Raw genomic sequence first — 13,348 nt, forward strand, 5'->3', positions numbered from 1 at the left:
GACTATCCACTCTATCCATGCCTCTCATAATTCTGTAAACTTATATCAGGTCATCCCTCAGCCTCTGATGTTCAAGTGAAAACAAACTGAGTTTGCCCAATCTCTCCTTACAGCTAATACCCTCCAAACCAGGCAACATCCTGGTAAACCTTTTCTGTACTATCTCCAAAGCCTCCACATTCTTCTGGTAGCATGGAGATCAGAACTGCTTGCAATATACCAAATGTCACCTAACTAAATTTCTATATAGCTGCAACATGTTTTGCTAATTTTTATAATCTGTGCCCCAAGTGCTAAAGGTAAACATGTCATACACTTTTTTGACACCTTATCCACTTGTGTTGCCACTTTCAGGGAACTGTGGACCTGTATGCCTAGATCCTGCTCTATGTTAATGCTTCTATGTGTACTGCCATTTTCTGTATACTTCCCTCTGATGTTAGACCCTTCAAAACGCATCGCATTGCATTTGTCCGGATTAAACACCATCTGCCATTTCCCTACCGAAGTCTCTAGCTTATCTGTATTCTGCTGTATCCTCTGGCAATCCTTCTCACTATCTGCAGCTACCCCAACCTTTGTGTCATCCACAAACTTACTAATCAGACCATCTACATTCTCCTTCAAATCATTTATAAATATCTTAAACAACAGGGGTGCCAGCATTGATTCCCGCGGGACATCACTGGTCTCAGATCTCCTGTCAGAAAGACACCCTTTTACTACTACTCTTTGTCTTTTATGAACAATCCTGTTCTGCATCCACCTTAGCCCAGCTCATCAGTACCCCCAATATAGGAGAACATAAATACTGTAGGTTTTAAGCAAGTGCTACATCACTGCTACCTCAGCTCCAGGGACCCAGGTTTGATTCCACCCTCGGGCAACTGTCTGTGTGGAGTTTGCACATTCTCCCGGTATCTGTGTGGACTTCCTCCAGGTGCTCCAATTTCCTCCCACAGTCCAAAGATGTGCAGGTTAGCTGAATAGCCCGTTGTGTCCAGGGTGTAGGCTAGGTGGGTTAGCCATAGGAAATGCAGGGTTACAGGGATAACGTGGGTGGGTCTGGGTAGGATCCTCTTCGGCGGGGATGGTCAATGTGGACACGATGGGCCGAATGGCCTGCTTCCACACTGTAGAGGTTCTATGATTCAATAGCAGAAAAATAGCGAAACATTTTTTTTGCTGTACATTATAATAGATGCTGCAATATAGACTGAACATCTCCCATTACCAGAAGAGGGCGGCTCTACTGACCAACACAACTAGGGGTAACATTCTTAACCGAGCGTTTGTCCATATTAATTGAAGCACGTTGCCACACAGACCTGTCCTTGTCAAGGATTGAAAGACACGACTGTAGCTGTGGTCCGCCCTGTGACCAGAACGCAAGTTGTCTGTACCAGAAGTAGCAGGACGCTCCGGCTGCTGGAGTGTCTGTACAGACTGGGTGGGGTCAGTACATCGCCCACATGGAGTGGGAGCCACATGGCACTGAGCGAGGAGGAGGTGGAGCTGGCTTGAGTTACTCAGTGGGTACACACACCGAGGACAAGTTCTGCTGTGGAGATGGTGGCGGCCCCTTACCCCCAGTTCAGTTCCGGATCCAGGCAGCGAATACCACCCGGTAGAGGCGGCGAAGCCCAACCAGCTGGTGAGGCTCAAATCTTGGGACAGGGGCATTGGCAGCACGCCGTCCCTGCTCTGATAATGGGGTGAGTGGTGTGCGCTGCACTGATTTCTTAACTTTCTTCTCCCTTGTTTATCCCTCACCGTTTCCCAATCCGTTATCCCCTGTGTGTGTGTTATTTCTCTCTTTATTCCTTCACTCTCTCACCAAAACCACAGATAGTCCTTTAAGCACTTGTGTGTGTGTGTGGTTCATATATTGAGCATAAAGGCGTTCGATTGCTTATGCGCGTAACCACAAGTTGATTAAGAAATTTTCTTTATAAATCAAGTGGAAGCGCTTAATGAAAATGAAGTTCTAGGAAATCCGACCGGAATTAAAACTTACTTCCCCGCTACCTTCCGTAAATGTCGTTGGTGATTTCAATAACTAATGTTAGAATTAACTACAGAAGTAACTGTTCTACAACATTGCTTCCTGTTCCTATTTCCCTGTAGGAATCCGTCAGAACTGCAGACGCTGGCAGAGATGGGAGAACTAGCTCATCAGTGTCCGTACGATGAGAACGGACACACTCTTGTGCACTGGGCAGCCCTCACCGCTTCCATCTCGCTACTCAGGTACATGGTCGATTTGAGGCTCCCTGTGAATCTGCCCAGCCGCTCTGAACTGAAGCAGCGACCGATTCACTGGGCAGCGGTCAAAGGACATGTCACTGTCGCGGAGATCTTGCTGCAAGCTGGCGTTTCAGTGGATGAGAGGGATCAGAGAGGGTGCACTCCTTTAATAATAGCTTCACAATATGGACACATTGCCCTCTGTTGCTACCTGGTGGGGAAAGGAGCCAGTCTGCAGGCATGTGACAGCGGAGGTGACAATGCATTGCACTGGGCTGCATTTAAAGGTGAGATGTAACAATTTTGTTTCTGCTATGTAAATTTTGAAGGTTTCCTTTATGAATAGAACTCGCATTGTACGCTGGAAGTAAACTGTTGTAGATCAGATTGAGTGCTAATACGTAATGACCAATTTAATAATTCCCAGGAAGTCACAGCAGTGCACCGCCAATTAGACAGCAGTGTCAATAATCTCAACAGTGACCCTGGATTTGATTTTCTGGTCATTCATAATCAATAAGAAGTAATCTATTCATGTTTGTCTCACCGTGACCAGTCAGCTGTGACCAGTCAATGTCTCTCCATGTTATTTTACAGTATAATCTTCTTGCAGCCATTTAGATGTATTACTCCCATTTTAATCTGAATTTAAAAATAAAACCCAGATTATTTTCAGTCTATGATACGTCATTGTATATGTTTTCAGGATGGAGGTTCTTCTCACAGGTTATCTTGTAAACAACTGACACAATCTATCTTAAATCTATATCACTTAAGAACATAAAGCTGGATTGGTGGCAAATAACAGCTTGGTGACTTGATTTCATTAACCAGCATACAGGCTTCAGTTTGTAACTTCATTTCATTAACCAGCATACAGGCTTCAGTTTGTAACTTCTGCTGACATTCAGAATTGGCCTTGCTGTGGTTGGTAGAAAGGGTATCAGATAATGAGGAAGTAGATTGACTATGCTTATACCACCAGCTGACTGGATGAGGAAAGATGAGCTTAGGGCAGGAAAGAATATTTACAAAAAGGAGCGCCAAAGTAGAAAATTAGTTCAAACTTTCACTTTATTAGGTTTGAATCTAATCATCCTACTGATTCTGCTCAGACGAGAGAAAACGTATTATTCATTTTAGTCATGCTGTAACGTCTGCCATGCCAAAATTAAAATTAGTCCTAACTTCAGAGGTATGCTCGAAAATTGCTCACATTGTTTGAAGGAAAAGAAGGGTGTGTGTCTTTGGATGAAAATTGCAATGAGGTGATGGAGTTTATACAGTGTGGCCTGTGGATTAAAAATGATCTGGGCATTCAGACAACAGAATTAAAATAAGTTATTTGCTCTGAAGCTTCTACACATTGATTTGATCTGCTTAAACTTTGTGTATTTAGAAAAATATACATTTAGTCACATACTATTGTTGGGTAAATCTTCAATCAAAAGATTAAGATTTATTTGTATCAACAGTTTTTGCTTATATAAGTAAATAGGGCATTGGCTTTAAACTGTGCACTGCAAACGTGCAAAATATATTAACTTGTGTTCCACAGACAAAGAACCTGCAATGAAGGGCTGGAACAAAAACAAAACAAAGATAAAATATCTGCAAGTATTAGATTCTTTCCAACAGAAAATGTTGCTGGTTTTCAAGATTTTTAATACATCTCTTGCAAACCAGGTATCAAAAACCTCCCTATTTGGTTGTAAATCATTTATTAAGAAGTGTTGTGTCTTGGCTGATATAACTGTGTAACTTTTATCCAAAGTTTCTTTTCACTTGCACATGGACATTGCTGTAACAAGCTTGGGAAATGAATTACTTTTAGTGACTGAGCCACATACAGGTTTTCTAAAAACAAAGGTGCCGATGTGTTCTTGTTTGTAAACAATATATGATTTACAGATGTTGAATTATGTAGCAATTCTTGAAGCTAATGCTATGGTTATCCACAATGTTTATATAAAGCATGCATTGAGTGTATTTGTATTAGTCAATTCTCATTATTTGTCTTTCAAAGCACAGAATAGGACGCATTCACATTACTTAACTAATTTCAGCTGAAAACCTCAATACTGTTTTGGGACTAAAAATAGAAACTATTTTTAGCTTGTTGAAAATATTTCATCCGTTTGCTATCTGTGAACATGCTACTTTAAATTAGTTTATCCATTCTTGGACTACAGTTACTTGCAGCTGTTACTTAGGTGCAAAATGAAACTGGTTCATACTGCTGTTCCAATTTTAATACAACTGACTACTTTGTTATGTGGAGACAGACAGCACACGATCAACCATAGTTTAGTATGAATTATGAATAATGTAGCAGTCTCATGTGAAGAAATACAAGGCTGGGAGATATAAAGATTTTTTTCAATTCCCATCGAACATTAATGTTCAGACACATTGTTAATTCATGCATAATAGGGGAAACTTTACTCAAACAGATGAAGTAGCTGACCTGCAAGTACTGCAACTCTAATATGAGGAGTGCACTGAAAATTCAGTCCCATGACTCCGCAGACCATACTAAAAGTGTAAATGTCTTACTTTATCACCAAAATAATCAATTTGTTTATTACTGTTACTGAGAAAAAAAGAGACTTTAAACAAGTTTCTTCAATAAACTGAAATAATGTTTATTAAGAACACAATGTCAGAAGCTATTATTGAAAAAGTTATAGCAATGCACTTCGATAAATTGCAGGCAATCAGGCAGAGTCAATATGGTTTTGTGAAAGGGAACTCATGTTTGACCAGTCTTTGAGGAGGTGACATGTGCTGTGGGTAAAGCAGAACCAGTGGATGTATTGTACTTAGAAATCCAGATGACATTTGCTAAGGTACCACACCAAAGATTATTGTGGAAAGCAAAAGCTCATGTGTAGGAGGTAGCATGTTGGTGTGAATGGAAAATGAGCTGACCAATAGGAAGCAGAGAGTAAGCATAAATGAGTCTTTTTCAATTTGTCAAGGTTCAATGAGTGGTGCATCACAGAGATTGATGCTGGGATCCCAACTGTTTACAATTTACAGAAATGACTTTAATGAAGGGATGGAAGGTATAGCTGCACGTTTGTTGATGACACAAAGATAGCTAGGAAATAAAGATGTAGAAGCAGAAGATGGCCATTCAGCCCATTGAGTCCATTCCACCATTCAGTAAGATTATGGCTGCTCTGATAATACTCAACTCCTATCTTCAAACCCCTATAATTTTTGACTCCCTTACTGATTAAAAATCTGTCTATTTGAATCTTGAATATGCTCAAAGACCCAGCCTCAACAGAGCTCTGTAGTAAAGAATTCCACAGATTCACTACACTCTGAGAGAATGAATTCCTCCTTTCCTCTGTCTTAAATGAGCCATTCTTTACTCAGAGATTCTGTCCTCTGGTCCTAGACTCTCCTACAAGGGGAAGCAACTTCTCATCATCCACCCTGTCAAGGCCCCCGCAAAAATCTTATGTTTCAAAAAGGTCACCTCTTATTTTTCTAATTTCCAATGGGTACAAACCCAACCTACCCAACCTCCCCCTCATTAGAAAATCTCTCCCTACCTAGTGACCTTTATGGGACTGCCTCCAGTGCCAGTATATCTTTCTCTTAGATAAGGGGCCCAAAATTGTTCATGATATTCCAGCTGTGGTCTTACTGATGCTTTGTATAGATTTACAAAGACCTCTCTAGTTTTATACTCCATTCCCATTGAAATAAAGGCCAACATTCTACGTGGCTTCCCTATTACCCAGTGAAATTGGATGCAAACGTTTTGTGATTCATGCATGAGGATCCATTGTGTGCTGCACATTTCTGCAATTTTTCTTCATTTAAAAAATACTCAGCTCCTCTATACTTTCTGACCTCACATAACCTCACATTTTCGCACTTTATATTCCATCTGTCAAGTTTTTGTATCTATCCCTGTATTGAGTCTTGTGTCATCCTCACTACTTGCCTTCCCACCAATTTTTGTGTCATTGCAAATTTTGCGATAATACGTTCACTACCCTCAGCCAAGTCACTAATATATATTGTAAATAATTGTGGACCTAGCTCTAATCCATGTGGCACTCCTCTCATTACAGGTTGTCATCATGAAAAACCCTCTTTCCTCCAAATCTTTGGCTGAATCTTACATTTTGTTGGCTAAGTTCAAGTTGCATCAAGATTTTCAGAGGCCTTTGTTGCTGTATCTCACAAGCTCAAATCGTTAATTACCTGCCCTTCCCTTGTGTTATCATTCATATCCGATATCTGCCCCAACTTACCACATGCCACTCTCACAACTTGCAACTCACTGGATACCCTGGAATTCAGCAGCATCCCTTGTACCCATGCCATCTGACAATCCCATTGTGCACTCGGACAAGCAGGCAGTCCGCAGCTGCCCTGTACAGCTCCTAGTATTTTCCACTGACATGGCAGACAGGACATTGGGCATCCTGCTTCGTAGGCAGGCTCCTGGATTTCCGAGTCTGGTCTACCACACCAGACCGTATCAGCCTGGTCTGAGGTTGCCACCCAGGTTAAAGCAATATCAGCCACATGAAGGAATTCCCCTGCTCTGTCGGACGAAGGTCAACGTTCTTCTCCACTCTGCCAGCATAAGTACCACCACCTTCTATCTAATATGTTACACTATCTCTGCCACTGTACCCATCTCCCCCAAGGCTCACACTTCACCACTCCCACTATAACCTGAACATCTTCCATCTAGCCATTCCCACCCCAACCCCCAATAACACTAACCCTGCTTGCCCTCTGTGCTGCCCACTCACTTGCTTGGGACACCTCACCAAAGGCATCAACAGTAAATGCTGTGCCACCCACTTCTGTCTTCTGTAGTACCTGCCTCCCAATCTCATTCCATAAGGAAAACAGACCATAATAGGGCTGAAAAACTTCAAACAGTGGTGTGCTGCCCGACCTTTGACTCCTCAGCCCCAGTGAGGAGAGGATTCTGACTATTATCCCACCGAGCAGTGCCTGATCTGATATTGGATGCTGGCTTTGACTTACTGTGCTAGGAACCCCTGTGTAAAGGCCTGCTGACAGCTATGCCAAGCTTATTGGCTCTGTGTCTCTGCTAAACAACACAGGAAGATAGCAGTAATGTGACCCTTATATCCCTGACTGAGAGGGCAAAGTGCAGAGAGGCAATGCAAGACGGGGGTGCAGGTAGGGTCAAACTGAGTGAGCATTATAACAGCAAGTGAAGAGCCCAGAAATGCAAACTGGTGCAGTCCTTGAGCTGGGTGCATGTCCCTGAGTGCACAGTGTCTTTGCTGCAGCATTACAGTGAGAGTTGCCAGTGCAGCATGAAATGCAGCATTGAAATTCAGGGGCGTCCTGTAAGTGGATCAGAGATGTTCATGAGGGTTCTTCGAGGCTGACACACAGAATCGTTACAATGCAGAATGAGGCCAGTCAGCACATTGTGCCTGCACTGGTTCGATTATCTACCGCCAATCTCCTGCCTTTTGCACATATCCGTCCACACTGTTTCTGTCCAAATAATTTTTGATGCCATCTTGAATGCCTCAATTGAATCTGCCTCCATCACATTTCATACTCTAACAACTTAACTGTGTAAAAAAACTTTTTTCTCATTTCACCCTTGCTTAATTTGCACATCACTTTAAATCTATATCCTCCTGTTTCTTTTACAAGCAGAAACAGCCTTTCTTTATTTACTCTATCCAGCTCGCACGTGATTTTGAAAACCCGAATCAGATCTCCTCTCGGCCTTCTTCACTCCAGGGAGAACAGTCTCAACTTCTTCAATTTATCTTCATGCTGGAACCATTCTAGTAAATCATTTCTGCACCCTCTACTATGGATTTGCATTTTTCCTATACTGTTGTGCCCACAACTGTGCACAATACTCCAGCTAAGGTCTAACAAGTGCCTTGTACAAGTTCAACATCCCCTCCTTGCTTTGTACGCTATGGCCCTACTAACAAAACTAAGAAAGCTGTATGCTTTTTTTCCTGCTCCCTCCACCTGTCCTCAGACCTTCAATGATATGCACACACATACTCCTCGCTGTCTTTGCTCCTGCACTCTCTTTAGAATTTTACCCCCTATTTTGTAATGTCTTTCAGTGTGCTTCCACTCAAAGTGCATCACCTCATACTTCGCTACATTAGCTGCCACCTAGCTAGCCACCCCACCAACATTGCAATGTCCTTTTGGAGTTCGACACTTTCTTCCCCACAGTTTACAATTTTTCAAAGTTCAATGCCATCTGCAACCTGGAAATTGTCCCCTGCATACCAACATGCAGATCATTAATATATATCAGGAAAAGCAAGTTTCCCCATACCCCAACACCGTGACAAATCTTACTCCAGCCCAAAACATATCCATTGACCATTACTCTCTGGTTTCTACACTCAGTCAATTTTGTATCCACGTTGCGAATGTCCCTTTTATACCGTGATGTACAACTTTACTCACACGTGGGTTGTGAGGCACTGTATTAAATGCCTTCTGGAAATCCACGTATAACACATCAAAAGTATTGCTCTCATCAGCCCTTTAGGTATCCCTTCAAAAAACTCCAGCAAGTTAGTTAAACACGATTTCCCCTTTATAACTCCATGCTGACTCATCCTAGTCAATCCACCTTTTTTCCATGTGACTATTGATTTTATCCCAAATAAATGTTTCCAGAAGTTTCCCCCTTATTGAAGTTAACCTAACTGGTATGTAATTGCTGGGATTATTTTTACAAGCTTTTTTTGAACAAGGCCATTATGTTTGCAGTTTTCCAGACTCCTGGCACCTCCCCTGAGTCCAGGGAAGACTGAAATGTTATGGTCATTGCCCCCCACACTTCCTTCAAAATCCGTGTATACATTTCTGGTTCCGGTGCCTTCTTAACTTTAATCATGAAATCTCTACAGTGTGGAAGCAGGTCCTTCGGCCCAACAAGCCCACACTGACCCTTGGAGCATCCCGCCCAGACCCGTTCCTCTATAACCCATCTGATCTACGCATCCCTGAACTTAGGGCAATTTAGCATGGCCAATCCACCTAACCTGCACATCTTTGGACTGTGGAAGGAAACCGGAGCACCCAGAGGAAACTCATGCAGACACGGGGAGAATGTGCAAACTGCGCACAGACAGTCGCCCAAGGGTGGAATCGAACCCGGGTCCCTGACGCGGTGAGGCAGCAGTGCTAACCACTGTGCCACTGTGCCGCCCTATGAGTGCCAACAATCTATCCAAAATTTCTTCCTTATTAATCTTGATCCCTTCTAGTGAGAGTTTCTTCCTCGATGATCATAGCTGGGCAGATTCCTCCTCTTTTATAAAGACAGATGCAAAGTATTCATTTAGTACCTCCATGTTACCTGCCTCTGATATTGAATGTCACTGTCCATGGACATAGGGTGCATGTGGCAGATCCCCATGAAGTTTGCCCTGAAATGCTGGTGCCTCATTTCTGCTGTAGAGATCATTGGAAGCAAGCAGCGAACTGAATCAGTCAAGTCCTCACTCTGGTTTCCTTGTTGAATTTTCATACTGTCTATCTTGTTTGGCAATTTTTGCTTAGATGTGGGCTGAATGTTAATGAGGTGAGTTGGACTTATAACAAGGCATTTAACAATTAATAATGACCATCAACTGACATCTTGCCACTGCCCAGTGACAATTATACCAGACCACTTGTGAAAAGCATAAAAGATGAAGCAAGATAATCTCAATGTTGAGATGGGCCTCACTGCACTTGTCACCCAATTCCATCACATGTCTCGCCATAGCCGACATTGCTCGGACCTCTATGAGGTTCTGCTGTCTGTCTTCTATTAGTTAACCAACTGTCTGTCCATGCTAATATACTACGCGCAAAACCATGGTCTTTTATCTTATTAAATAGCTTTATGTGCTGATGGAGAGGGATTTTGAAGAGGAGTCTCAGTCCTGTGTTCAGTGGCACAAATCAATCTTTATTCAGAGCTCCTAACCACACAGCTTGGGAGATATCTCTGGGACAATCTACCTTTCCCAATAAAGTACAGGAAATTTATACATTCTGCATTACAATGATTACACGCAACATTGGCATCAGGGCTTACCACCTCCCCTCTGACCATTGTACCCCTCCCCTGACATTTGCCAGCTGCATCATACTGAATGGGTGCTGTTTGTTACCTTGTAAAGCTGTGACTGTTTATTTTCCCAAGGTCATAAAGACTAGGTAATGTTTTGCGGTTTCTCTCTTACAAGGCAATCTGTTTTCTGGTGTCCTTTCACAAGGTTATCTGTTTATACCCTTCGTTATATGCCATTTGGTCCTTTGTGTTTATACCATTTGTCACACCTCTGTCAGTGCCTCTGGTCCTTGGTGTTTACACTATTTGTCCTTCAATGAAGCCTGCTGATGGTATGGGGGCTTCTGTCTACTATCTACAGCTATTTGTCTAAAGGAATTTGGCTATATTCCTTAATGTTAGTTTTTTAAGTTGCACTTATAATTTCGGTATACCTATGTGTATGATATGTAATGATAGTTTTTTAATTAACCTTTGATTATTGAGGGATCTGACTTCCCCTTCTACATTTACTAAATAACAAGGTTTCTCTTTCTCACTAAGATTTCTATGAGGCACTTAATTACCTTATCTCTTTGCCACGATTCTGACTGTGGAAACTGTAGCCCCAACTAACAATTCTCTTCAGCCATCAGCAACTCCAACATATGCAGTACATAATCAAAGCCTCTTGGGATATAACGAAGCCATGAAAACGTATAACAAATTAAGTATAATGTGGGAAGATGGGAATTATGCATTTTAGCATGAACTGTAAGAATAAGCATATTGTCAAAACGATGAGACGTTACAAAGCTCTGAGATGCAAAGGGATCTGAATGCATGAATCATTGTAGCTTAGTGTATTTTTTTTAAGTAACTGGGAGTATTTAGGAAAGCTAATAGAATGTTATCATTTATCACAAGGCGGGCTGAATACAAAAGAGGAGGTTATGCTTCAATTATATGGGGCATTGGTGAAACTATATCTGGAATACCTTGTGCAGTTTTGATTTTTTTTTAACGAAGGACATAAATGCATTGGAGGCAGTTCAAAGAAGGTTTAGTAGACTAGTGTCTGTAATGGGATTATCTTATAAAATAGTGTAGTGCAGGTCAGGCTTGCATTCATTGGATATGACTTGAGTGAAGACCATGAAGGGCCTGGACAGGGTACGTGTAGAGAGGACGTTTCCTCTTATGGAAGAATCTAGAACTAGGGGTCACTGTTTAAATATCAGGGGTTACCCATTTAAAACTGAGATTCAGTAAAAGTCCTTCTCTCAGAGGAAAATGAGTCTTTGGAACTCTTCCTGAAAAGGTGATGGAAGTGAAGACCTTAAATATTTTTAAGGCAGATGTAATTCTTGTTAAACAGGGGGATGAAAGATTGTCAGGGATAGGAGGGAATGTGGAGTTGAGATTACAATCAAATCTTATTTAATGTTGGAGCAGGCTTGAGGGGCTGAATGGCCTACTCTGCTGCAAATCATATCTTGGATATCCTCAACATAGTTACACTTCCCTAGTGACACTTTGCTGTGTTACTCTTGATATGGATATCTTTGATTGTTCAACTTACAAAGAAGCTAGGGTAGATATTTATTTGTGGCTTGTTCAACAAAAACTGATTGATATGTGATCACATATCAATCACAAATTTTACAATTTTGCTATCTACATTTACATATTCCTCATGTGTATCTGAACATGTCAGAGGAATCTAACTTTGTAATCTCTGGTACCAAAGAAATATTTAATCTGCTGTACAGTGACCTTCAATATCAGGGACCTCTCTTCCGATCAAAGTTATGGGTACTCCACCAGGCACAGATTTTGATTCAACAGCAAGTCTATAGTATACATATATTTGACAAGGGACAAATGGTTGCAAGGTCTAATATCTTTCTCACATTTCCTGTAGAATGAAAACCTCTAGTCTTTTTATGAGAGGGACCACTTGTTCGCAGTGGCCGCACATATAAAAATTCATTTGTGCATCAGAGGTCTTCATATCAGCCATAGGGCCTTCCTGAGCAGAAGGGGGGTTATTTTGACCAAAAGGTGAAATTATGTGTTAAGTGAATGATGTGATATTTCGTGTCTACTTGAAGGATGGTTTTGACAAGTAATTTTGCTTCTAAATCCTGATTAACGGAATGTGAACTTGCTGACAGGTACTAAACTAGACACCTGCAAATTTAGTCCCAAAGTGTTGATTATACACAATTTTCACAGAGTAGTATATGTGATCTTCCAGCAGCTACTTCCACTGAAGGTATAGAGTGTCCTGGCTGACACATGGCAACATACTGGAGGATACTCAGGAATTTAAAGGAGAGGGCACACAGGTTCTTGAATAAGGCACTGGTAGTACTGCTGGTGGGGCTCCAAAACAGAAGTCCTGCACCTGAGATTGGCATCTTGCCTTCCTTACCATCTATCCTGGAGTTTGCAGCATTCTCTTGGTGACTCCTATAAAGTGTTCAATAAAGTACAGGACCACAGAACATGCATCTTTTTCAGCCAATTCCAAGAGAATTTGTTGAATAACTGTTGTTAGAATGTCAGTGACATTTGAGAAAGTGCCCCAAGAAGTCTGCTAATGTTTTTCATCCCTAATCATAGAATTCCTACAGTGTAGGAAGAGGCCATTTGGCCCATCGAGCCCGCACCAACCCTCCAAACAGCATCCCACCCAGACCCCCCAGCCTATCCCCATTACTCCATATTTACTATCCCACATAACCCACCTAGCCTGCAGATTCCTGGTTGTCAATTTAGCATGGCCAGTGCACCTAGCCTGTACGTCTTTGGACTGTGGGAGAACACCAGAGCAAAACCATGCAGACTTGGGGAGAACATGCAAACTCCACAGTCACCCAAGGCTGGAATCAAACCAGGGTCCCTGGCACTATGAGGTAGCAGTGCTAACCACTAAGCCTTTTAAGTGGTGCTTGAAATTCAGCTGCTGGTTGCTATTAGGAGAGAGTAATATGTGAAGCCACTAGCCACTAAAATTCTGTACAGCTTCCTTAATTGGGGCGTTAA

General features: G+C 41.9%; 1 protein-coding gene across 1 annotated transcript in view; it reads left to right on the forward strand.

Annotated features, from left to right (window-relative positions):
* The first annotated feature begins 1,569 nt into the window (after window positions 1-1,569).
* LOC109927799 (probable protein S-acyltransferase 23) overlaps window positions 1,570-13,348 on the forward strand; it is an 87,903-nt gene continuing 76,124 nt past the window's right edge. Inside the window, exons 1-2 of the mRNA XM_048603671.1 lie at window positions 1,570-1,715; window positions 2,128-2,534. Coding sequence (XP_048459628.1) covers window positions 1,570-1,715; window positions 2,128-2,534 — 553 coding nt within the window. The remainder of the gene's footprint in view (window positions 1,716-2,127; window positions 2,535-13,348) is intronic.

This window comes from Rhincodon typus, chromosome 1, assembly GCF_021869965.1.
Source record: "Rhincodon typus isolate 14 chromosome 1, sRhiTyp1.1, whole genome shotgun sequence".
NCBI classification, from domain to species: Eukaryota; Metazoa; Chordata; class Chondrichthyes; order Orectolobiformes; family Rhincodontidae; genus Rhincodon; species Rhincodon typus.